This window comes from Paroedura picta, chromosome 1 (genome assembly GCF_049243985.1).
Source record: "Paroedura picta isolate Pp20150507F chromosome 1, Ppicta_v3.0, whole genome shotgun sequence".
In the NCBI taxonomy this organism is placed as follows: domain Eukaryota; kingdom Metazoa; phylum Chordata; class Lepidosauria; order Squamata; family Gekkonidae; genus Paroedura; species Paroedura picta.
The window spans coordinates 157575069-157602500 of NC_135369.1; the positions used below are offsets into that span (position 1 = coordinate 157575069).

The window sequence follows — 27432 nt, forward strand, 5'->3', positions numbered from 1 at the left end:
CACATTGGATTGGATATACTTTAATGTCAGTGATGTTCCTCTGGTCAAGACAAAAATTCTCTTGTGCCATCAGAAAACTCTGTGCAGGAAGAAATTCTTCAGGATTCACTCTTCACAACTGCAAACATATTTTATACAATGCTGTTTCAACAGCTATGTATTTCAGGATTCATTTGTTTACCAGCAGTGCCTGCATATTTACATGTAGGACATCATAATTATGGAATTTAATACATAAAATTACTTGGGATGAAGGTTTGAATTAAAAATCAATGAATTCATGATTGAAATATTATAACAGCTTTGAAATTACCCTCTGAATTCCCCATCCCATTTCCCAAAACATTATTCCACTGCTCTGGATTTTTTTAAATGGCTGCTCTAAACTATTAAGTAGACCTAAATATCATTCTCGTCAGAGTTCTGAGATTTTTTGTTCCTTCAAGGCTATTGAGATTCAAACCACAGGAATCTAAAAACCTCATTTTTTAAAAGCCACACAAAAGCTACGAAAGGGCTACTTTGATTAGTATTGCAAAGCAAATTCTAATGCCTAAATTTTGCTTTTCAACACAACTTAACAATTGACATTGTATTAATGAGAATAGATTACATTCCATTTTAAAACTAGCTACAATAAGCTCTTGCCTTGTCTCATTATACACTTCCACTTCCACAATTCAAGTGAAACTCTCACAAGCACTTTTACTTTGTAGTGCTAAACTATGGAAATTTCTCTCCAAAACAATTCTACAATATTACAACGTAGCTAGCTCAGTAGCATTTTAGTAGGTTATATGGCAACTGAGACCTTGACCTTGCAATTCCTTCTTCTGGGAATTGTGAAAGGAGCTTGACTTTCAGCAAAAGTCAACAGTCAACATAGTATTCCATATAGTCAAATATGACACAAGTGGAAGTTATGATTTCTCTCCTGCCAGTACTTGAGTAAATCTGTTGAGTGCTTTCTGTCTCTTGTCCTCAAGTTGCCAGCATGTTTTACATGTTGCATTAGCATTAGTAATGTAATCAGTTGGTATGTTGTCCTTTCTGTCTTGGCACTATAGCCAATTCAAATTGGACCCAGAAAGTGAAGTTTTAGGTCATTTCCAACAAAAAATGCAAGTACTGGCAGATAGGGGGCAGGTTCAAGGTATGCTGAGACTGATTCTATCAGAACTTGTTGGAGACAAAATGATAAGCCAGAGAAATATGGGTCAGCTAATTTATCAAGGTTTTCTGTTAGAATTTCCCAGCAGTTAACCACCAAAAGAAGTATCTTGATAGAGATTCTTCAATTTACTCACTGGAGCATTTGCATGGATGGAAAGATTTCCAGCCATGCAGTGCAATTTTCTCACCTCCCCTCTCCTTCCACAGCCTAAAATGTCCTCTGAAATGGAGTCCATATTGTGCAGCAATTGGGGATGCAGTAAGTGGGGTAGGCAAGAAATTCATACTCTGCAAACAGAAGGATTTGACTCTGCTGGATTCAATCTAGAGACTCTTATTGCATTCAGAAATTTTTCTAATAAGATGCTCTGGTTACATTCAAATAATTAGCTAAGAGAAAATAATAAGAACTCCTCTCATGTGACAAGAGTTTTCCAGTCACATGATTCAAGAATGGATAGTTGGCAACCATTGCCTGCCGTCTACATTTTGGTCAAATAACCAAGATGGCTGCTACTAGAATGCTCCCTTCTCTTCATTTCCATACTTAGAGATGATCCCGGGGCCCAGAAACCCCCTTAGCACACCTCTGCCAATCAGGAATCCCTGTTCTTAGCCTACCTGGACTCTCTTCCCCTTTCTCAAACTTAAGAAAAAGGAATCCATTTGTAACATATTCAGATTAGGAAGCAGGCCCATCTACATAAATACATGTCTAATCTACAACCTCTCAACCACACATAGTAACATGGGTTTCCCTTATAAGCAGTGTTATACACAAGCCACTGCTCAGGCAAATAGCATCACATGCAAAGAGATTCAAGGAATACCATGACACTTCTTCCATGGTTAAAAGTCTTGGCAGAGTCTAAATATGCAGAAAAGCTAAGTACATGCTACATACAAACAAAATAGATTTATTGAAGAAAATAACACACTTTATAGGAAAGAGAAGTCTGTCTGTCTGTACTCATTGGGAGAGAGTCAGACTAACTGTTCTTCCCAAAAGAGTCAGGAAAACCTCATTAAGCCAGTCAGAGACAAGAAGGGAACAATTTGACATAGGGGGAGTTCCCTAACCTTGCTATTCTCTATATAAAACCTCATTAAGCCAGTCAGAGACAAGAAGGGAACAATTTGACATAGGGGGAGTTCCCTAACCTTGCTATTCTAGCTAGCTGTCCCCTTTACTGCCCCTGCAGGATTTTCCAGTCATCTCTGCATTTATGCACATTAGATCTTGTAGAATCCAACAAAAAGATGCCACATCCTGCTACTTTGTCAGCACTGAGGGGGGGGGGCATCATTTCCCATGAGTATCCCCTTCTTACCACTGTAGGTATTTGTATGAGTGAGCAACTCTTCCTGCTCTAGAGACATCATCAAAAGGATTGACCTATATAATTATTCCAAGAAAACATTCATTAAAAAAAAAAGGATTACATAATCTGCACTTGGTGCCATAACTGTTTCCCAGGTTGTGCTACTGGGTTTCATTCCCCATGCATTACAGAGCATTGGAGACTTATGATGTCTTTTCAATGTTTTCTGTATTTATAAATGTGCAAGCAAAGCATAACAGAGGCAAGGAGGCACTTTTTCAGCAGACGGGAGGTCTAGTCTTGCTGCATAAGATCCCCAGACAGCAACTGTCACAACCCTCATAAGGTGACAGCTCCATTTAGCTATCTCTAGCAAAACTCTCAGCTCTCTTTTTCCCCAAGTTAAGATATCTGACTTTCCCAGACATACCTGCAAGGGACTCATTGTAGACCCTACCCCATGTGGATCAATAATCCAGTTCTGAAACGGTCCCAAGGCATTAAGAACTGTTAAAGTTGCTCTCAGGTCTCTGAACATTCATTCAAAGAGATCAAGCTGGCCAATCTCAACATCAGGAATCCCCCCCTCCCCAAAATGTCATGCTTAAAACATCTCTGAATATATCCTTCTTTCCACACTTCCCTAAGCGCTTCACTTAGTTTTTTCTTTCCCAGTACAAACCCCTAACAATTTAAATCCATTGTATTATGCAGGATGGCAGGTGAGCTATATTGCCAACCAATCAACCCAAAGCAAGATCAATAAAGCCTCTTCAAGGGGAACAGTAGGAAAAAACCACACCTTTGGGTGAGGTGGTGGAGCTCGCAGGTGAAGGGCCACTTTGAAGAACAGGATTAATATCTTTGAATAAGCCATAACCAACAGAGTAGATTGTTTCTCTGTCTGTGTATTTTGTTTTTGTAAACCAGAAAGCCACACTTGCCTCATCTTTGGAACCCTGATCATATATGCTCATCTCTCCCTTCCACAAAGTCATCCTTCAACAGAAATGTTTCTTTCTTTCTTTCAGTGCAGTTTGTTTTTCTGATGGAGAAAGGTTTGCACTGTGGAAAAGCCTTTATCATTGATGGAGGTGATCTCCTCAAACTAACTAGTGATTTCTATTCAAGAAAAGATGTTCACGTCTTAATATCTTTCTTCTGTTTCTACTGATATGGTCCCATAGAAAGCTTTTATACATACCCCCACTTCTTCTCACACATCTCTCAGAAACAGGTACACAGGTTGATGGCATGCACCTTCCATTTTGCTTCTAACATTATACCGTACTTTCCATTCCTCTACGTACATAGAACTGTCTACTTCACAGGACAATGTAGCTGAACAGGTGTGCCTTGCATTAAAACCAACTTGTCTAGGGTCTGGGTTTTCTTAATATAGCATATAACACAAAGCAGTTATTAACTTGGTGGACTGAGAATTGCACAATGATAATGAAGCTGTTTTATGAGGTTCCCCTTGTAGTGAGGGAAGACCAAGGTCAGTACCACACAGCTAACACCCCACAGCAGAGGGAGTATCAGCGTAATAAGCAAAAGGTGCCACGTCTACAAGTTTAGCTTTTTTAAAAAAAAAACCTGAATCAATGGCTTCTGTTTCTGTTTATAATCACCTTTCTGACCTCATTCGTCTCCAAATATTGTATAAAGCATCCTTTTCTCATATAGTGGCAAAAGAAATGCCATCCAAAACACCCCAAATAGCTTTGAAAATAGATCTTGAGTAATGCTTAAATTGCATGTGGGCAAGTGGGGCTGAATAAAGTTTGATTCTTGGTGAACTTTCTTACTGATGTAATCCTTGGTGCCTCCAGCTGCATTTCTGACCAGTACTGTAGGGTAGGGGAGAAAGTCTTCACCTCTGTTACAGCAGCACTAGAAGTAATTCTGGGGGAAAGCACATCTTTTTAATGTCAGTTTGGCAGGCTCTGTAACATAGGGGTTAAGCATGCAGAAATGTTTAAATGCTCACCTTAAACTGGGGCTTGGTAAGTTTAAATATGAATAACACTGTGTTTTTCATGGAGGTGATCTGATGGCAAAAGTTAAGAAAAGAGAAAAAGAAAGTCATTACAGGTGATCCAGATATGACAAGAGCATGCTAGGGAGACCTGCCTGCTTTGATGTCAATGTGAAACCAGAAAGCTAAAAAACGGGGCACTTCTGTCCCCTTTTAGGGAAGATTCTTTCTTTGGAGAAATGCTGCAGTAAAAGCTGTCACCAAGGTAGCTGAAAATCTTTATCTAATCACACCAACTTTTGTTCTTTAAAGATCCAGAAAACATGAAAAAAATATTGATTTTGATGTCCCTTAAAAAAAAAAGTCTCATCTCCCTTTTTCTATATACAAACAGATGGGGTGATCTTAAGACTGGTTTATGTACTTTGAAGATCAACTATAGAGTCTAAATATTAGACAATAGTCAGAAGCAGCATGAACTATCAAACTTTTGACACCTCCCTAACAATGGAGGCACAGATCATTATGGTAGCCCAGTTGGCATTCTACCACTTTTGCCAGTGAGGCTACTGGTGCCCTATCTAGCCCCGGACCATGCAATGTCACCTCCAGTGATCCACGCAATGTCACCTCCAGGCTAAAGTTTTGTAACTCTACCCTTTTCCTTGACCGGACGTTGCAGCTGGTACAAAGTACCACTGCAAGGGTTCTGACAGGAAAATCTTGGAGTACCCCTGTGCAGCTAGTTCTCCAGCAGCTGCATTGGTTGCCAGTTGTTTACTGGGTCAAGTCCAAGGTATTGGTTTTGACCTTCAAGGCCATTCACAGTATGGGCTCAGCATACCTGAGGGACCACCTAACTCACTATGTCCTCCACAGAGCTCTCTGCTTTGCAAGAGAGCTTTGAACAAGCTGGTGGTCCTGGGTCAAAATGGTATGCCTGACCTCAGCCAGGGCCTTCTCAGTCATGGGCCCCACCTGGTAGAATGAGCTCTTGGAAGAGCTAAGGGCCCTGTCAGAGATGTCACAGTTCTGCAGGGCCTGTAAGATAGAGCTCTTCCACCAGGCATTTGGTTGAGGCCAGGTCAAGAAGGATCTTCAGGCCCTTCCTCTCTTCTTCTGCCTACTCCCCCAAGGTGCTGCATCAACTAGGACATTTGAGTTTTAAGAGTATTGGGGCTAGGGTGGGATTGCTGTACTGCTTATATATGGTTTTATTTTTATTTTACTGTTGTATACCACCATGAGACAGCAGGCTGAGAGCATGTGGTTAATAAATACAATAATAAAATAAATAAAAAATAAAATAAAACTTACTGAAAGTAGGCAGCCTGGGTATAAGTAGCGCCCATACGGAAAACTACCTCAGAATCTTCTGCACACTGCCAAATTACTAGAAGAAAGATTTTGAAAATAAAACCTTTGTAACTGTAAGTTGGAATCACAGGTCCTTGGGCAATTTCCAAGTGGACTGGTATTTTGGTTAATGAAGACTGGGAAGGGTTTTCACCAATGCAACTAATATTTATACATCCTTGAAATGGTGCCCAGTGAAAGCGAATCAAGCTTGTAAAGAAGAAATATGCCCACGTTGTGCTTCAGCAAAAATCAGCACACACTGTGGAGGAGAAAAAGGGCATTTGGAAAATACAGTTGCGCTAAATTGATTTTGATGTCTTGAGTCACTTGAGATGGCTAACACATAAAGGTGAAAACAGCTGTCATGCTCAGAGCCTGTCTCTGGGACACTGATTTACTTTTTGTATGAATGTGTGGCTTGAGGAGGGAGCATTTTTAACCTTGCATCTGCTCCGATCCCATCTAATTTGAATACTTCACATGGCACACCACTCAATGTGTCTTTTTAATGTCTTCCGCTAAGCACACTCTGCCTGATTGAGGCTCATTACATTATTCCACCTGTCAAATAATATGTAATGAAGATAAGTGAGCCTTCCCAGGGATTCAGTCTTTTCATTGCCCCGTGGATAGCCCAAAAGTTATTTCTGTTTGGAAAGTTCAGAGGAAAGAAACAATGTAACATCTATGTTGAGCTCATTTACGTGTTTAGCCTCCTTACCTGAGCTGCATGATCAACAGCACAGCTGCCGCAGCAAGACGAGACAGGTGATGAATTGGCAATGGTTTGTTAGGCCTCATGCTATTTATTGTACTAAATCCCTATCTCTTCTTCAGACACAACTAAAGGAAAATGCCTAATTTAAAGGCTCCATAACAAACAAACATTAATATGCTTACCCTAAGAGGAACAATGCAGAACAAACAAACAAACCAAAAACAACCCCTGCACCCCTCCCCCAAACTTGATTTTCTGTTTTCCATTTGATGCCATTCCACAAACGCACAGCTTCTTGGAAGGGTATAAGGTTTGTATAGGGATGGGCACAGAGCTCAAAAGCACAATTCAGTTTGATTCGTGCTTCGTGGGCAATCCACAAACTTCACGAACCTAGTCAGCTTGCATACAAACTGAGCTGTTTCCAATCATTTGGCAGCTTTCAAGGGGATGTTTTGGTGGCTTTCACAGGGAGGAGGAAGAAAGGGCTTTAAACACCTGTTTTGCTCCCCACAATCCATAAACCTACAAGAACGGCTTTAAAAATTGATGGAGGTTTATAGCTGAGCTGCAGTTTGCGAACCATGAACTGACCAAAATCTATCACAAACAAAGGATCATGAGCCAGTTCACGTACATCCTTAGTTTTATATGCACATGGTGGATCATTCCATGGCTTGTCCAGTGTTAAGGATTTTTGGTAACAGGGGCTGGGAAAGAGTGTTCTCAGCCCAAGACCCTGGAGAACCCTGCCACTTAAAGTAGGCCATGCTTGCTTGGACAAACCAATAATTTGACTTTACATAAGGGACATATAATTCACTTATTCTTGGATAATGACCATTTGTGTTTAGCAGGACAAATTCCACCTGGGGTTCAACAAATTCACACGCATTACAAAATGGAAGAACTCTAACTGCTAAAGGACTCTGCAAAAACTGCCAGGAAAAGAATGCCTCCCCATCAAGCATAACAGTTAATCCAGCTGATAAGGTATGACACGTCTGAAAACTTTGTAAAACATCATTTCAATGAGCATAAACCTTTTTCATAGAGTTATGTTTTCATTGCTCATGTATGCAAATACAAAATATGTATTCAAAATAAGGGATTGAACGTGTATCCAGTAATATTACAGATTTATTGCCCGATTACTATAAATGATAGTTTGGGGCTAGAGTTTCAATTAATGGTCGTTCAGACACATGACAGAAGAATTTTATTATTCCGTAATGGCTGTAGATTTTTCCTCAGTGGGAGCTCATTACTGAAGATTACACTAGATAGTTATCTTCTTTGAAAACACATCAGAATTTGGAGAAGGGGATATTCTTCTCCACAATAGTCAAGAGGTAGAAGGTATGTGAGTATATTTGGGGAAACGGCCCTTTCAAAGTGAGGGAGCAAGTGAGCTGTCAGATGGGATGAAACCTGAAGTGCCCTCGGGATCTCTTTCTCCTTGTGATCCTTCTGTTGGGTAGATCCTTGGCCTTGACCCATGCTCTATTTGTATAGCTGTTAATTAAGCAAATATTATAACGACTGAATAAATCTCTACAGTAGTTTTTCTCTAGTAACTTCTGACCACTGAGAAAGAAAATTGTTCAATCAGATATAATGGAAGAACAAGCTAAGTAACTGAGAAAGAATAGGTAAGATTAATGATAACAGTTTTTTGGGGGGAGGAATGAGGAATGGAATGAGAACTGGCTCTTCAAATATCACAGAGCAAGTTTAGAGATTTTTGGAGACAACACAAACATGTCATCAAGTGACTGGGCATAATTAAAGGGCTGAAAAATTTCACAGGTTTATTTTTAAAAAATTGAAAAGCAAAGCATCTCGTTCTGTGTTGACATATCCAATTAAAAATTAGCATAAAGGACCCTAGAGGAAGTTTCATTTTAAAGAAGAAGTAGTAGGTTTTTATACCCTGCTTTTCACTGTCCAAAGGAGTCTCAAAGCAGCTTACAATTGCCTTCCATTCCGCTCCCCACAACAGACACACAGTGAGGCAGGTGAGGCTGAGAGAGCCCTGACAGGACTGCTCGGTCAGAACAGGCTGTCTGCAAGAAATGCCATCAGTGCTCGATGTCTACTAAAGAACAACTGTCGTAATGAACCTCAATTAGCCTTTGAACTTTGGAGATCTTCAGGAATTCCAACCGTTCTCCAGGCAGCAGCCCCCATGGAGGAAACAGGTGCATTTGTGTGTGATCCTATAACACAGTGGTAGTCAACCTGTGGTCCTCCAGATGTTCACGGACTACAATTCCCATGAGCCCCTGCCAGCTGGCAGGGGCTCATGGGAATTGTAGTCCATGAACATCTGGAGGACCACAGGTTGACTACTCCTGCTATAACACGCAATGAGCAAGTTTAAAAAGACTTACTTTATGCCAATAAAAGGTTACTGACTGACAAAAAGACTTACACCTTCCTCCTGCTACTTCTGCCTGTGCTCTAGCTACATCTCTTTAGTTGTTGTTAGATGCGAAGTTGTGTCTGACCCATCACGACCCCATGGACAATGATTCTCCAGGCCTTCCTGTCCTCTACCATTCCCCGGAGTCCATTTAAACTCGCACGGACTGCTTCAGTGACTCCATCCAGCCACCTCATTCTCTGTCGTCCCTTTCTTCTTTTGCCCTCAATCACTCCCAGCATTAGGCTCTTCTCCAGGGAGTCCTTCCTTCTCATGAGGTGGCCAAAGTATTTGAGTTTCATCTTCAGGATCTGGCCTTCTAAGGAGCAGTCAGGGCTGATCTTCTCTAGGACTGACCGGTTTGTGCACCTTGCAGTCCAAGGGACTCGCAGGAGTCTTCTCCAGCATCAGAGTTCAAAAGCCTCAATTCTTTGACGCTCGGCCTTCCTCATAGTCCAACTTTCACAGCCATACATTGCAACTGGGAATACCATAGCCTTGACTAGACGCACTTTCATTGGCATGTCTCTTTAAGGCCATGGCAATTTGAACAGCTTGGTGTAGTGGTGAAGAGCAGCGGCTTCTAATATGGTGAGCTGGATTTGATTCCCAGCTCCTCCACATGCTGGGTGACCTTGGGCCAGCTGAGTGAACTTAGGCTAGTCATAGTCCTGTTAGAAAATGTTCTCACAGAGCAGTTTCAGACCTCCCTCACCCTCACCTCCCTCACAGGATGTCTGTTGTAGGGAGAGGAAGGGAAGGCTAATATAAGCCACTCTGAAACTCCTTGGGTAAGAAAAAGCAAAGTATAAAAACCAGCTTTTCTTCTACAGGGAAGGTCCTACTAGGAAACAGTGTCTCCCCCCCCCTCCACATGTCCCCATGGCCTCATGGTGCTTCTGTGCCCCATCTAGAGTATCCCCATCTTCCATGCCATTGGTTTAGGAAAGATTGCAGCAAGACCAAGGTGGTATCCATATCGAAAGAGAAAGACTACATCTTCCCAGTCCTACCCACAGCATAATTTTCCCTGCTACAATTGCCTTCTCCTTTCTCAGATTACACACCTCACTTAAACATGACATCCAAAGATGACAAATTAATTAGGCTACGACTAGGAAAATATTTTTGTGCTAAAGCACAGCCGGAACAAACTTGGATGACTACATGTTACCATCACAGACCAATATCTAAACTGGGAAGGCATATTTGAGGTTGTGCCATGTGAGTGATTAATCGGCCACTTTGTCTGCAAAGAGCAAAAACATTGTCAACAGGTTCTTAGCACAGTAACCATTTTCCCCCCAGTGTTTTTGTTCACGCGGGCCAAATTTAAATGAGAATTTAATGCACTCCTTTGTTTTCTTCTTCTTTTTAGGATTATCCCAGTCCCTTCGTTCTAATTGGCATGTGAATTATGACAAAACATTTTGGAAGATAACATCAGAAAATGTTTTGGAATAAGAATCAGAGAGAACATAAATGAGGCCGAATTATTCAAAGATATATCTGTGCCAGATTAATCTGCCCTTAGTAGAAGTACATCCCTTCACTATGTAATCTTTCATCATTCATTTGCTTGGGACTGGCCACTTGCATTCAATAATGTTGTTTTAATCTATCAATGTCATAAAGCCAGTCTGCCTGTACATCCTCAAGGACCTCAACTGAGAAAGTTATTCTTTGATTTTTAAGCGCCAAGAGATCTCCTGCTCCAAGAATTTGCCACAGATACTGGAAAGGCAAAAGGAGAGAAAAGAAGAAAAAGTGTGGCAGAGCTCTTGGCCACTATTTTGTTCTGCAAAGAAGCTTTTAAAATCTTTCTGTGCGCAAATTTACTATGGAGTAATCTCAGCATTTTAAAAAGTATTATAATGTTAAGAATATATACGAATTCTAAGCATTTAAGTGTTAAGAATATATATCTATATATTGCCCAACATGTCAATTCTTTAACAACTGCACTCTATGAACTGGTTGTGGTATTTCGGATTGCTACAGGATCTGGCCCTTATTTTGAAGGCCAGACGGTTCCTGTAAGACCAACACCTTTGGCTCCTTCATAGAGAAAGCCTTGCCACAGTTACCCATGCCTCATAAATCCAGGCTAGAACACTACATCATTCCTTAAGCAGAACTGTTTTTGGAAAACAGTACTTTGATAGTGGCAAAGTATGATGGGATTTGAAAGTCCCAGTTAGCACGCACAACTCTGGGGTTGGAAAAGTCTGCTGCACCTCACAGCGGCGGTGGCAGGGGGGACCAGGGGACACGGGGATCCCACTGCAGGATGGTGTGATATCGGCATGTTGCTATCCCACCATCATGGAGTGATAGAAACGCCCCATTCAGCTCCACAGCACCGCAAAGCTGAATGGGGTGTTTTGTGTCCCTGCAGAGACACTGTAGGTATGGACCACCACAGCAGGACAGGGAACGCAGAAAAATCCATATTCCCTTGCCACAGGCCACCGGGGGAGGGCTGGGATGGTGGTGACGTTGTGCGGGGATTAGCCCTGCTCCGTGCATAATTGGTCTATGATCGCAAGATCTGTTTCCTTTTCCAACTCAGCACGTTCAGACTTCATTAGACTTTATTTGAAGCTGGAGATATTTTTTTGCCCAATGTGCATAATCATAACCAGCTTTGAATTTCATTTGCCACTGTGTTACCCACACACACATTTTGTGGAGCTCCTCACAGTCAACCTTGGTTTTTACCATCCTGAATAATTTTGTGACATCTGCAGACTTGGCCATTATACTACTCACTGAACGTTACAGATCACTGATGAATAAATTTAAATTACCAGCCTCAATTCCAGTCCTTGTGCTTATTTCTTTCCTTTGTGAGAATTGTCTATTGAGCCCTACTCTATGCTTCCTGTCATTTAACCAACTTTTGATCTATAAGAGAAACCATCTTCTTATGCTATGACTGCCAAGTGAGGTATCCTCTCAAATGCCTTTCCAAAAGTCCAAGTAAATAATGTCTACCAAGTCACTGTGGTCTACATGCTTTCTTGTAGATCAACTATCTCACATCTGAGTTCTTTAAGGACTCATGGGTGTATGCCATCAGGACGTGGAGACTTATCAGTTTTTTAATTCCCTAGAAGGTCTAGAACTTCCTCTCTTGTCATCTTAATTTGGCTCAGATTTTCAGACTCCCTTTCTGAAAATGGTGGCTGTGGTTTGGGTACATGTTTCACATTTTCCACAGTGAACATCTTCCACCTGAATTGCAAAACAATCATTCAGCATTTCTGCCAGGTCCCTGCCAATTTTTCTGCAACTGAGACATGCGATAGCAGTTCCAGGATTTCCCCAGAACTTCCCCCAGAAGTTACATCACAGTGTCACCAAGGGCTACCCTCCCCAAGTCCCTGTCCTCCCCTATTTTCCCAGTGGTGCACATGTAAAACCGACAAGTGCAAGATGGTTTCTTTTTAAAATGAACAAGAGCTAAGCTTCCTTCAGAAAAAAAAAAACACAACTGAGGTAAACATTACTGCTTCAGCAGGAGTTATGGAATATTGGATTCCTCAGAAAAACACTATCTCAGCATGGCATGGCAGTTAAAGAGCGGCAGCCTACAATCTGGAGAATTGGGTTTGCATCCTCATTCCTCCATATGTTGCCAGTTGGGTGACCTTGGGCTAGTCACAGTTCTCTCAGAGCTGTTTTCAAAGAGCAGTTCTCTTTGCTCCACCTACCTCACAGGGTATCTATTGTGGGGAGAGGAAGGGAAAGGTGCTTGTAAGCCTCCTTCAGATAGGGCATAAAAAAACAGCTCTTCTCAGGCAGATTTATAATATTTTATTTTTACAAAGTGGTTAGCAGATGCAGGAAATGCAGTGGATATAGTGATAATAGGAAGGCCTTTGATAAGGTCCCCCACAGTATTCTTGTGAGAAAGTAAAAACTGGGTTAGATAAGGACACAATCAATTGGATTTGTAAATGGCTGGCTGATAGGATCCCAAGGGTGCTCATCAGTGTTTTACATTCATCTTGGAGAGAGGTGACCAGTGCGGTACCACAGGGTTCTGTGCTGGGGGCAGAATCGTTTCACATTTGCATTAATGATTTAGATGAGGCAATAGAGGGTACATTGATCAAAATTCCAGAAGACACTAAATTGTGCGGGTTGGTTAGTACCCCAGAGGAAAGGACTATTATTCAAGGAGAACTGGATAGATTGGAAAATTGGGCCATAGCCAACAAAATTAATTTTAATAGGGAAAAGTGTAAAATATTAAATTGGGGTAATAAAAACATGATGCATAAATATAAGATGGGGGATACCCGGCTTGATAATAGTACATGTGAAAGGAACTTAGGAGTTCTGGTGTGCAGTAATAAGCTGAACAATAAGCAGTACGATATGGCAGCATTGCTAGGATATGGCTGCATTGCTAGGAGTACAGAATCTAGAGCAAGGGAAGATATACCATTCTATTCTGCATTGGTTAGGCCTCATTTCTGGTCATTGCAGTTCAAGAAGGAAATCGAAAAATTGAATCATGTTCAGGGAAAGGATGGTTGGGGGATTGGAATCCATGCCTTATGAGGAAAGGTTGAGAGAATTGGGTATATGTAGCTTGGAGAAAATAAGAAGAGTTGCTTCTTATATGCCACTTTTCTCTACCCGAAGGAGGCTCAAGGCGGCTTACAATCTCCTTCCCTTTCCTCTCCCCACCACAGACACCCTGTGAGGTGGGTGAGGCTGAGAGAGCCCTGATATCACTGCTCAGTCAGAACAGTTTTATCAGTGCTGTGGCGAGCCCAAGGTCACCCAGCTGGCTGCCTGTGGGGGAGCGCAGAATCGAACCCGGATCACCAGATTAGAAGTCCACACTCCTAACCACTACACCAAACTGACAAGGGGTGGTATGATAGCTGTGTTTAGTTACATCAATCAATCAATTACATAAAAGGTAGACATGCTGAAGAGGGGGGCAACTTGTTTACTGAAGCTTTAGAGACAAGAACTAGAAGCAACGAGTTCAAATTATAGGAAAGGAGGTTCCACTTATATATTAGGAAACATTTTCTGATGGTGAGGGCTGTTTGTAGATGGAATATGCTGCCTCAGAGGGTGGTGGAGCCTCCTTCATTGGAAGTTTTTAGGAGGAGATCAGATGCACACCTGTCAGGAGTGTGTGTGTTTTTAAGTCCTTGAGAAGGTGGGGGTCTAGACTGGATGGCCCTCTGTGGTCCCTTCTGATTCTGTTATCAGCACAGCATTCTAATGTAAGTAACTTACATACCATACCCAGTCCTGCTAGACTACTAAAATACCTTTGTATCTCAGTTCTCTAAGGAAATTTAAGCAAAGATCAGATGTCTCTTCGGGTCTTTAATTCTTACACCTGTTAGTGTAACATTCAGTCTTCAAAACCTAGCTTCAGAATAACAGTCAAGAGTTATCAGCTCCTAGAGATTTGGGGGCAGAGTCTGGGCAGAACCTCAACAGGATATAATGTTACAGATAGTTCACCCTCCAAAGCAGCCATTCTCTCCAAGGGAACTGAGTTTTACAGTTTGGAATCAATTGTCATTCCAGATCTCCAGGTACCACCTGGATGTTGGCAACTGTAAGCATTTCTTCATTTTAACTTCTCCAGTATGCCACTCCTGTTTGTTGATTTAAAGAACTACTCTGATTAGCTCTTGTGCCTCTGGAGTATGCAAGCCAATCAGAGAAGGAGTCTAAATCAGTCACAAGGAGCTGTGTACTGGAGAAGTTAATAGAGATCCTTAGTTTCTTATGGAATGACAGTTCTCAATATGTCTTAGGAAAATAATGCAACTATTAAAGTAGCTCTAGATTCCTATTGTTCATTTTAGCACATTTTGCGTATATGAATTTTTCTCCAGCGTAACAGATGGATAGTGCAATAAGCCTTAAGTAATTTTAAAAAATTGGAATCCAAAGTTTGGGAATAAATCCATTGCAATTAGTAAATAAATCAGTGTAACTCTTATACCAGGTATTCTCTTCCCTCTTAAACTGGGGTCCCCAGAGAATAGATTCTTTAAAGTTGTCAATTATGCCACTAGAGTCCTTTTCAGGTACTAACAAGTACAATTATAGGTATACATTCCAGGACATAAGCCCAATTGAGTAGGTTGAATAGGATTATGCATGTACTGTAAAAACAAAATTGACTCCAGTTGGGAGGTTCTGCTTCCAATCTGTGAATGTTCTGCAGCCCACAGAACTAGAAGTACAAATAATATACAAGGGCAATTTCCGCACAGAGTGTCAAATTGCGCTTTTTCTCCTGCCTGCAATTGTGGGATAGTAAATGGCGCTATTTTTCCATTCCACACTCTGCCGCCACGTCTTGCCTTTTCCCCTCCTCACTAGCGGCGAAAAAAGGCACAAGAAAGAGCAATGCGCTATTTTACTCACCACTCCTCAGCCTGTCAATCAATGGAGGCAACCAATCGGAGGTTTGTCTTCAAAGTTCCCCTGAGCGTGATTTTTTTTAAAAATTGAAACTAATGTATGGCGATGCGTACTCATTGAAATGAATATGTGTTGCCACAGAAAATAGAGCACCCCCTAAAAAAATCCAAATGCGGCCAGCCAGCCTCTCGTGTGTCCCCCCCCATCCTTTCTGCTCCCCCCCCACACTGGTCAGTCCTCAACATTGGGTGAATATAATTAATCTAGATCCTTGGAAACAATTCAAATGAGAACCAAAGTGCACAGAGCAATGAAGAAGCAGGCACATATGATACTATTTCAAAGTGCGATTTGAAAAGATATTTATAATTAGCCACTACAGTATTTAGCAGCGGCATGAAGGTAGGTCTGCGTGTGTGCTGTCTCCTGTTTGTTTGGTTTTGCAGTCAAGCCACACCTCGCTTATGGTGACCCCCATTGGGATTTCAAGGCAAAGGGACCTTCAGAGGTGGTTTGCCATTGCCTGCTTCCACATCACAACCCTGGCATTCCATCTAAATACTAGGCAGGGCTGGCCCTGCTTAGCTTCTGAGATCTGACACGATCAGCCTAGCCTGGGCTATCCAGGGCTGAATGAGCTTTTTTCAATCCTATGGAATTCAGATCAATTTTAACCTGAATCTTTTGCTCTCCCCTCCCCCCCACTGGAATTGAAACAGAAACCCATCTGCACAAGGCTGCAAGCAGATGAGTGGGCAGCCGTGGGGAGACTAGCGGAAACGAGGACCCCTGAGATGAGACAGCAGCAGCCTTTCACAGAATGAGGCAAATCTCTGCTGCGAAAAAGTGTGGATTCTGGAGCACAGTCATCTTAAACAATAAAAAAAATAAACCTTGTAACCAAGAACTAGTTATTCTTTGAACTGGTGTAGACGGCAGGGGTTGAATCGACCTGTGAGTGGAATAAAAGCTCCGTGCAGATTCTGCCCAGGTCAGGGCAATGAAACGGCCATAGGCAGAGGCTAGATATTTGGAGGCTGGATATTTGAGCCTCTCCCCCCATTTTAGGGCTCTCAGAAACTGGGGGAACTTACCAGACACAGAGTGGGAAGAAAGTCAACACAATATGCTGATGACACTTGGATGAAGTGTCAGCGACACTGGAGGATGAAGTTCTTGTTTGGGTAAAACTGTATGGTAAGAAGCTAATTCTATCATAGAGTTTTTGTCCCAAAGCCAAAGCATCACCCCTGACATTGCCAATGTCACTTCTGAGTGACCTTAGCACATCGTGTTAATTTCTATGCTCCTTCCTGCTCCTGAAATGTGCACCCCACATCCCCCACTGGCAGCTACAAGGGACCTGGCATCCCCAATCGTCTCCCCTCCCCAAGCTCTCCCAATTTGGAACCGGCGACCCTAACTGCAGACTCGAATTAGTAACATCTAAAGCTGGGGGGGGGGGGGGATGAGCCTAAGTTGACTAGGCTCTACTTACCCCATTTTTGTACAAGCATGCATTTTTCACATTAGAGTCATGTTTCAGTATAACATGTTTCAGTATTCATTTCTTAAAAGCGGTGAAATTCACTCCTCTACATACTACGACAGTCGCGGGGGATATAGCACCATGTTGTTCCAAATCTCCCACTTCTTAGAACATTCGAATCTATTCCCAGTTGAAAGACTGAGATCAATAGCGGTTCACTCTACTGTAATGTCTTGCATTTTCCCACTTCGGAACAGCTCTGCATAACCCTTTCTAGTTAAAAGAAGCATATTTTAACTCCTCTCTCTCATCCTCTTTTATACAACGCCTGCACTCAGTTAACTCCCATTTGAGCTTCCCTCCAGGGGTCTCCCCTGAACACCAGCCATCTATCTGGCCTAGAAGTCTTCAACCAGGGAGGCAATTCAAAAACTCTTCAAATAGTCACACACTGGAGTCTCTGAGCATTAAAATTAGCTGAACAGAATTGCAGTGCCTGGAAGTGAGCTTTTTGGTATTTCTGACTGGTAGCCAGTAGAATTGTTGCTGTATTGAGCACTGTTTTAAAGGAGCTCTAATACTATTCTTGAAAGATTTCTCCTCAACGATTAAACTGGATTGCATTAAATTGTAGTACTAGGCAAAAGTGCTACCAGACTCTACAGGTGGGTTGGGTAAATTCATTGCACTTAGACGTGATCACCTACCTTCTATAATCATAGCAACTGGGAAAGAAAACAAAACTCTAAAAATGCAAACTTTTGTTTTTTCTCAAGAAAATTATTCACCGAGGGGAAACTGGTGTTATATCCATGTTGTGGCAAGCACAATGTTCTGGTGAGAAATAAGGTTTTCCATCCCATACAAATGCGTGCGATCTTCTTGCTTGCTCTGATTCACAAGCACGGTCCATTTTCAAGAAGAATGGCACAACCATCATCTATAGCGTCCTTTCCAAGATAGAAATGGTAACATACTGTGTGGCAGTACAAATTTATGAACACTTCTGGTGCTCACAGTTCATCACTGTGAAATATCAAATGTGCCCCCTTGACTAAGGAAGAAAAATATAACAGCTTTCCTATCACAGCCTAGCCAAAAAATATATATGTAAGGAAGTACAAGTAATCTAACCCCCTTCCCCTTCAACGGGAAGGGAATTAACTTCATATTCCCCCAGAGATTTTGGTGGTTTATGAATCTGCAGAACTTGGAGCTAATCTCAGATAAATTTAAGTTGCCCATTTTATGAAGGGAACATGTCTGCTATAAATAAGTGAAAGCACTGGAACAGAGTAAATTTTATTTGTAGGGCTGAAACATTCAGTATGTTTTGATGCATTGCTGATTTCACTGAACAACTCTCCCCCACCTGCCCCCCATACACACATGAAGATATATTATCACTAATTTAATGCTGAAGCCGATCTAATTTGGGTTGTCTTTCCATCTTTTCTTTCCCATGAATAGAGACAATGGAAAGGAGTATTCATTTCATTCTTGCCTGAAATATCAGTACTAATGCAAAAGCTATAGTAGCTTCCTGGGCTTGAATCTGCACAGAGCTTTTATTCCAATCCCAGGTCAATTCAGTCCCTGCCGTCTACACTGAATGCAATTTCCATTTTGATTTTGTCCAATTTAAATTTTCCCTCTGCAACAAGTATGATTGATTCGGAGTGACCCAACCTATTCCCCACAATACCTTAGAGTGGATATAAACCCCAATATTTGAAAAATTGGCATGAGAAATCATGCAGCCCTCTGCTCGTCTGAGCCTCCGATGTTGTAGAAAAGTCCTGATTGGCCAAGGCTTCAGTTCAAAGGCTTCCTTTTTCCTAGGCTGCAAGCTTGCCTTAAAGAGGAAGCCCTAACTTCTCTCAGCAGAAGCTCCAGAAGCCCTAACTTCTCTCGGCAGAGATTTGCCTCTTGGTTTTTTTCTCCCTCCTCTGCTGTCTCCAATCCTTCCCCCCCCCCCTTCAACAAAACCACGTGCAGAACACTTTTCTATTTCAATGGGGGGGGGGGAGAAGAAGACCCAAGTTCAAATCGATCAGGATTCAGTAGGATCCACAGCGAAATAAACAAAGTGCAGAATCATCCCTGATGTACAACAGTCCAGTCCAGGCTTCTTGTTGTTTAGTCTTGTTTCAGTTCAAGGGTCTTGATTAAACAGTCAACTGACCTCTTTCAGCAATACAGCAGTCTGTACAACTAGTAGTATATCTAACCTATTTGTGGCCCAAGTTAGATAATTCTTTAACATCACCCCCCCCTTTTTTTTTTTTTGCTATCATGGCATAGCTGACTTATGGAGATCCCATAGGGTTTTCAAGGCAAGATACATTCAGGGGTGGTTTGCCATTGCCAGCTTCCCCACTGCTTAGCTTTTGAGATCTGACAAGATTTTTATTTTTAAAATTATTATTTAAATATTTATATACCACCCTCCCCAAAGGCTTAGGGCGGTTCACATAAAACAGAAACTATACAGGTAACTTATTTTTACAATAATAAAGGGATAACAACAAACAACATAGAACAGTAGAAAAATATAGAGAGCATTAAATTAACACTTACTGATAGCCCAGTGGGTTAGGAGGAATTATAGTGGGTGCCATAGGATTGAGGCTCAGGGGGAGGGCCCATGGGAAGTGGTGGTTCAGGTCGACCTCAACCAAATGCCTGATGGAGGAGCTCCCTTTTGCAGGCGCTGCGGAACTGTTCAAGATCAAGCTAGGCTGGGCCCCTCCTATGTATGACAAAATTATTTTCATTCCTAATCATTAAATAAAATGAATAATGATGTCCAGAAAATAGATTCAGGTGGGTAGCCATGTTGGTCTGAAGCAGCAGAACAAAATTTGATCTTAAAGGTGCCATAGGATCCAAGCTTTGCATTCAGCAACCAGAAAAGAATAACAGACAGTTTAAAAATTTCCTTATTTAACTTTGTAAAGACTGGATGTTAAGAATAACGCTACTCCCAAAAGAAGGCACTTCCATTCTCCTTTGTTTCCAAAGGACTAAAGTCAAACCAGAGAATCTCTGCAGTAGAAACTGAAGGGGGGGCATTTTTGCACCCCAAGAAAAACAGTGTAATGTATAGAGTGTATCTGGCATAATATTTAAAAGATTTGCCTCTATGCTAATCTTAAACACATTTTGTTACCAAGCAGGCTAGAAATGAGAAGGTCATGAGACCAAGACATGAAAATAAAGAAGGGGGCACGAAAAATGATCTACAGGCTGGCAATTACTATAGCAGCAATCAACATGATCTGTTAAGGAGGTTTGCTTGAGACTTGGGGGAAAGGGAAGCTTAGCTGATTGTAGAACTTTCACAATGCTCAGACTTCACTGTGCCTCCTAGTGGCTGCAGCCAGGACTGCATTTTAAAAATAAAAGGAAAGGCATTCGGCTGGAGGAAGAAAGATTATGATGGCTTCAAGGGCCTCGGTCAAAGCCCTTCCTTAAGCTGTGCTGGGGTGGACTCCCCTCCCATGATACTCTACTACTTACAACTTTTGTCTAATTTACAAGCTATCGTTGACCACAAGGATTACAGCTGAAGCTAAGGAGCATGTGAAAGAAAAGGCATTCTAACAGAGAAATGTGTTATTGTAGGTTAGGCAGCTATGGAAGTAGCCTACCCAACACATCACAAACTCCCATGAACTGGTGTTATGTGAACAAAGTACAATTAAATGCAAATCCAAATGGATCATCAGTCAAGTTCTCAACCTTTAGGTGAAAGCTGGAGATCTCATAGAATCATAGAATCATAGAGTTGGAAGGGGCCATACAGGCCATCTAGTCCAACCCCCTGCTCAACGCAGGATCAGCCCTAAGCATCCTAAAGCATCCAAGAAAAGTGTGTATCCATCCTTTGCTTGAAGACTGCCAGTGTCCCAAGGTAACAACTGATCTCAAGGAGACAGAGGTCATCTGAAGAAAGTGGCCACTTTGAAAAGTGGACTTTATAGCATTATAACCCATTGAAATCTTGCCCACCCCAAACCCAGCCCTCCGCAGGTTCCACCCCCAAGCTGGCAACCCTAACAATCAAATACTCCGCAAATAACAGCTTGTGTCATAATCATGAATGAATGAATCTGTAGTAACTAGAATACCACGGAACCAGGAGTGAGCTTACAGACACTATTGTGTCCCTTCCACTTGCTTTTAAGTCTTTTCAGTTTATGCGGAATTATCTCAGCATGGGCTTTGTGATACAAAAGGAAGCCTTCTATATAGCACAGTTTCTTCTTAACTCAAAAACAATGTTTTGGATCCACAGAGCACAGAATTATGAGCATACAGTTGGGACAGAAATTCTGCACACATTCATGCATAAATACTACTCATTTCTTTCCTGGGATTCTGCACACGCCTAACTGAGGACAGCATTAGCAGCCCAAGAAGAAATGACAAGTGATACAGACAAGTGCAGGGAAACTATGATTGATTTGGAGGTTCTCCAGATTTCTCCTTATATATTGTGCTGACAACCTCAAAGATTTTTTTTTTAACAAAGCCTTGGAAGATCACAAGAACAAACATATCCTGGTTTTAATCTGATTGGATCAGATATGTACTTTTCTAACAATATGAATATTCAGTACTACCACCCCAGCATCTTTTTCTCTCTCCGTCTCAGCAAGTTCAAACCCTATTAGCATGTATTTGAAGCTGGGGATTTTTGTTCCCATGTGCATCACTGCACACTGCACACTGCACCAGCACTGCACTTCACCGCCACATCATTTTGCTCTCACCCAATTGGTGGAGATCCTGCTAGAGCTCTTCGCAGTCATTCTTGTTTTCACCACCCTGAAGAATTTTGTGTCATCTGAAGAGCTGAGCATTACACTATTCAAACCTACTGCTGGATCATTTTTGAACAAATTAAATTATACTGGCCCAATATTGATCCATCTGGAACTCCACTAGTTACATACTTACATTGCGAGAATTGCCTGTTTAGTGCTGCTCTTTGCTTCTTAATCCTGTCCTCTTATTACATGACTCCAGAGTTTACTCGATATTACTGTGGTAACTTGTCAAAAGCTTTTTGAAAATCCAATATAATGTCTACTGCCTCATAGAATCATAGAGTTGGAAGGGACTTCCTGGGTCATCTAGTCCAACCCCCTGCACTGTGCAGGACACTCACAACCCTATCGCTCATCCACTGTAACCTGCCAGCCCCTTGAACCTTCGCAGAATCATAATTGTCAACATGCTGGTTCAAGATCTCAAAGAACTCCAAAGGTTTGGTGAGGAAGGACTTCCCTTTGCAGAAGCCATGCTGAGTTTCCCTCAGCAGACATTGTTCTCTTTACATGCATCATGATTCTATCTTTGATTACAGTTTCTACTAATTTACCTGGGTCAGGCATTATGCTAATTGGGCTGTAATTTCCTTTGTCCTGTTTTAAAAATTGGTGTAACATTTATTACTCCCCAGTCTTCTGGTACAATTGCTATATTTAGTAATGTTACATATATGTTATACAAATGCATTAGATGAGACATAAATACATGTAACCTTATCAAGACTGTGCTGATTGTTTCATCAGAGTTGATAAAAACATAAGCATATATAGAAATATCAGTGAATAAAGTCTAGTTAGGGAGGAAGAATGGTGGGGTCACCATGAACAACTGCTAGCACTACTGGAATTCCTAATTCTGTTCCTTTCATATATCTTCTAAGCAAGATAAAGGGTCTAACGTTGTCTCATCTTGACATCTATTGTATTACTTTCCATTCCATGTTCTTATTCAACCACCTCACAGATAAAATATTAAAGCAAATCTCTGTTGAAATCCACTTGAGAGTGTCCAAGAGAACGTCTTTTGATACTTTATTGTACAATTAGAAGCACCACCAGCTGTTCACCTGAACAATCCGATTCCAACATCAGAGATAACTTTGTTGAAGATCTCTCAGACAACCCGATTTCCTTTTCTTGTAGAACTTTCTTCTAGCACAGGGACCATGGTGACTAGTCAGTAACTAGTTAAAAGACTTCAGCATTGATTCAGGAATACAGATTTTGACAAACACCCTTCTTACTCTCACACACGTGTGCCTAAAACTACTCTGACCTTGTAAAAACAAGACACAGTATCAAAACTTGCTGAAAAGTGAAGAATGATCTCCAAATAATACAACTGACTTGAAGCAAACAGGAGTTGCCAACAGACTGAATAATGGCTGTTCCCAAAGTCATCAAGCTTCCAGTGCTATCTGGTCTCTTTAGAAAGTCCAGGGTGTAGTCTGCACGGAGCTTTTATTCCAATCCCAGGTCGATTCAGTCCCTGCCATCTCCACTGAATGCAATTTCCATTTTGATTTTGTCCAATTTAAATTTCCCCTCTGCAGCCAGCATGATTGATCTGGAGTGACCCTACCTTTATTCTGCAAAATCAAAATATTTGAAGAATCGGATTGGGAAAGCATGACAAAGCATACAGATCCAGTGCCTGCTTCGAATTTGCTGAACAGCTCCGTGGTAGAGAAGCCCTGATTTGCCAGGGCTGACTCTGTGGTAGAGAAGCCCTGATTGGCCAAGGTTGTAAGCTTTCCTTAAAGGGGAAGCCCTAATTTTCTCTCAGCATAAGATCTAGAAGCCCTAACTTTTGTCGGTAGAAATTTGCCTCATGGTTTTTTCCCCTCCCTCCTCTGCTGTCTCTAATCCTTTCTCCTATTGCCCTATGTGGGCAAACTGAGCATTCTGTGGATTGTTTCCATAGTCATGAGGAAGTAAACAGAGACAGATCATTATAAACTATTGTGCTATATAAGAAACTATACAAAACTAAATTTTGGTCTGTTAAAGAGGGAAATATCAAAAATTAAAGGTGTTTTGAATTCCTGTTAAACCATGACAAAAAGTGTGGGAAATTAAAGAACAACAACATGACTGGGCAAAAAATGGTGTCTACATGGTACATGTACTTTAGCAACGTCCTGCCCTCATTTAGTTCCATAAATAACTTTACAATTTGACTGACAGTAAGTGCTAGTCTCAGGAATTTAATTTCATCTTTAGAGGAAAATAATCTAGCATGTTATTCCTAATTTCCCCCCTAAAGGATAAGACTACTATCTTCCAGTCATTTTTACATAATTGTTCTTGTGGAACAATGCTTCTCATAGATAAGAAGACAGATAGACAGATAGATAATTAGTATCTTTTTAGCCAAATACAGGCTACCAAGGAACTAAGAACAAATGACAAGTAAAATCAATGAAACTATTACTCTGGGAAGGAATTCTCAGTTGGATGTTTCTTTCTACTGACTGTCATATCACTGGGAGTTGGAAGGACAGTGTCCTCTGCTGTATCTGGATCCAGGCTTGGTGGTATGGTAGACTGGCACATGAACATTACAATTTCCTGACTCAAAGTAGCTCCAGGGGTTGCATGTCTAATGATGTACAGCTTGGGGTGAATAACACCTTGATGACAATCTGGGTGAAGGGGGGGGAAGGATGCAGCCAATAAATCTGAAGTCCCTTCTTCCCCCTCATTGTAGTCCCAATCTGAGTCATGTCTTTGGATACTTGAAAAACATATTCCTGCACTCCTGATATGTCAATGTTAATCAGGTAAGGGTAATTGTGATCTTATATGTTACAAATCATAACATGTTGTTTGGGCCTGAATCAGACCATTGGTCTATCAAGATCAGCTGCTCTCCCGGGTTTCAGGCAGAAGTCTTTCATATCACCTGAGCAAGTCTATCCTAGTGTCACCTGGGTGTAAACTGCACGGAGCTTTTATTCCAACCCCAGAGGCTCCCCCCCCCACCTTCTGAGCCTCCCTAACCATGTGGAGAAGACTTTCCTGTTTCAATGGGGGGGGGGAGAGAGAGGAAGACCCGAGTTCAAAGCAATCTGAATTCAACAGGATTGACAATGGAATAAAGAAAGTAAGTGCAGACTCTGCCCTGGACAGCACTCCATGAAATATTGCAGCATGCTTGGGTGATGGAGCCTTCATGGGTTATGCTAATGAAGTGTAAGTGAAGTAAGATTGCAACACAAAACACAATTAAAAATGGAAGGGAGGGAGAATCTGGGTTCCTTTCCCCACAGAAACACAGCACAAATTTGGTCCCTGAATCTGCTCATGGAATGATTTTAGGGGGTCCGTTTTGTGACTGGCTAACTGGTCAAAACAGGGCAATGGATGACTGAGACAACAGCAGATAGACAAACTTTCTCTAAATTCTGGAAAATGAATTGCTCATCATCTTGCTTCACATACCAATTTTCATACGTTGGAGCTGCCTCCCGGCACCCACAAGGTGAATTAATATAAAACCAGGATTGTGACATGTCAAAACATCTGTATAAACTGCACAGCACTCCATGGAAGATTGCTGCACGCTTGGGGTGGGGGTGCAATGGAAATGTCTGAATGATAGCCAATGCATTCCCAGTTTTAAAGCAAGTTGCAAAGGAATATTCAAAAATGAATTTTGAAATAATGTGTGCGTGTTTGCATCTATATTGTCACATAGTTTTTTCACTGTGATATATGATTCTTAAGATGCAACCTGGCAAGGCAGGGTTTTATATGGAATGTAGCACTGGGGCATTCTTTATCAAACAGTACCACCTTCTGTGGAAAGCGAGAAATACAAGACTGTTCCCAGAAATCAACCCCAGTATTTAAGTGTGAAGTTTGCACTGGTTTACTAATGGCAAATGCCTCGTCCAGAATTCAGTACAAAATTAAGTTGTAGTTAAATAGTTAAGCATGTACTTAACTTTCTTCAAAGGGAATCAACAGCACTTTGTGGGTTTGTTTAAAAGAACATTACACATTTATCCATACAACGTTTAAATGCTGACTCCAACTCCCTCAAGGATTTTAAAAATTGAAACATGGTTAGTGGCTCTATTACTTAACAATCAGATTTCCCTTAATCACATAATGTATTACTCACTCCCAAGTAACTATTTACCAGTTTATTCAGGAGTGCTATCTGCCATAATATTGGCAATGGCAGCATTTGATGCCGATTCAGTTTACAGACTTAATGTTGGTGTAATTATATTGGATTATCAAGCAACAAAAAAAACCAGGAAGTTTAGTGTAGACACCATGTAAGTGTATACAGCCAACATGCTTTGAGGAGAAATTGAGGTCATGTTTGCTTGACCCTTATTTCATCTGAGCATGTCTATCCTAGTGTCAACTCTGAACCAATGTGCATGGGCTTCATATCCGTACAATGTTTTTACATTGCAAGATGTCAGAACTTTCTACTCTCCTAGAGACCCCGCAGCCAGAGGTACCAGAAAACTCTTAAAATGAACCACAGAAATATGACAGGAGTTAAGTGCTGTAAAATTCAATCTGGGACAGGCAAGTCTATAGAAGAAACCTTGATACAGTGGTTAGGAGTGCAGACTTCTAATCTGGCATGCCGGTTCGGTGCCGCACTCCCCCACATGCAGCCAGCTGAGTGACCCTGGGTTTACCACACCACTGATAAAGCTGTTCTGACCAAGCAGTAATCTCAGGGCTCTCTCAGCCTCACCCACCTTACAGGGTGTCTGTTGTGGGGAGATAAAAGGGAAGGTGAATGTAAGCTGCTTTGAGATTCCTTCTGGTAGAGAAAAGCAGCATGTAAGAACCAACATTGCAACTTGATTGAACCGCTCCTTAAAAAGTTACCAGAACATCATGACGTAGATTGAGCAAATAGGCTGCTAATTGATGAGTCCCCCCAGGTGACAACTCAGCAGGCTAAGTTTTGTGCCGCCGTGATAAAAATCCGATGCTCTAAAGTAGCATAGTTTTAAGTTCTATTTTATGATCTGTTTTAAATTGTATTACATTAAATCATCTGTCCCCAACTCCCAGTCTGGGGACCGGGACCAGTCCGTAGATCAGTCAGTACCGGGCCGCGGCTCCTCCTCGTCTTCCTCCCCGGCTGCTGCTTTGGGGGCTGCCCTGCCACTCTGCCACTGGCTCACCTTTGGTGCTCTCCAGTGGCCACCATGGCTGGGGCTCCCCCTCGGCGTGGCACTGCACAGCTGCTGCTAGCAGCGCCCCCAATGGGTGGTGGGAAGTCAGGGGTGCCGGCAGGAAAGCAAGCGGAGCAGTGACTCAGGCGGCGACGTCCCTTGGCAAAAGACTACCCCACCCCTGGGCCTCAGTAAAATTGTCAAGTGTTGACCGGTCCCCCGTGTTAAAAAGGTTGGGGACCACTGCATTACATGACCATATTTTCTTGGTCTCTTATGTAATGACTTCATATAACTTGGTCTGAACAACTGTAATAAAGTTTGATTGATTGACACTGCTTCTTCATCTTCTGTTGATATCCCATCTACTCCTCGGAATTTGTTTCTCCAGATTGTTCCTAATGCAGCTTTCACTTCACTTTTTAAAACTACAGATTCTTCTTCCTAGGAATCTTTGGGGAAGTAGCTGTTTTTCTTTCATATTTTTAATATAGTTTTTCAGTGTATCATTCTCATCTGGCTGAGGTTGGCATTTGGCTGAGGCCAGGCCAACC

General features: G+C 41.7%; 1 protein-coding gene and 1 long non-coding RNA gene across 3 annotated transcripts in view; one reads left to right on the top strand and one right to left on the bottom strand.

The window, feature by feature from the left end:
* TPO (thyroid peroxidase) overlaps positions 1–10811 on the top strand; it is a 105763-nt gene extending 94952 nt beyond the window's left edge. The window contains exons 14-15 of the mRNA XM_077309852.1: positions 7408–7546; positions 10357–10811. Coding sequence (XP_077165967.1) covers positions 7408–7546; positions 10357–10392 — 175 coding nt within the window. The 3' untranslated portion in view covers positions 10393–10811. The remainder of the gene's footprint in view (positions 1–7407; positions 7547–10356) is intronic.
* The window catches only part of LOC143823487 (uncharacterized), a 156227-nt gene that overhangs the window by 77459 nt on the left and 51336 nt on the right, over positions 1–27432 (bottom strand). The window contains exons 2-3 of one of the 2 annotated variants that reach the window (XR_013226490.1): positions 5794–5869; positions 4489–4548 (exon numbers count right to left, since the gene is read on the bottom strand). This is a non-coding gene — a long non-coding RNA (uncharacterized LOC143823487). Of the gene's footprint in view, positions 1–4306; positions 4460–4488; positions 4549–5793; positions 5870–27432 lie in introns of those variants that run through there. The other variant, XR_013226491.1, reaches the window with a different exon arrangement.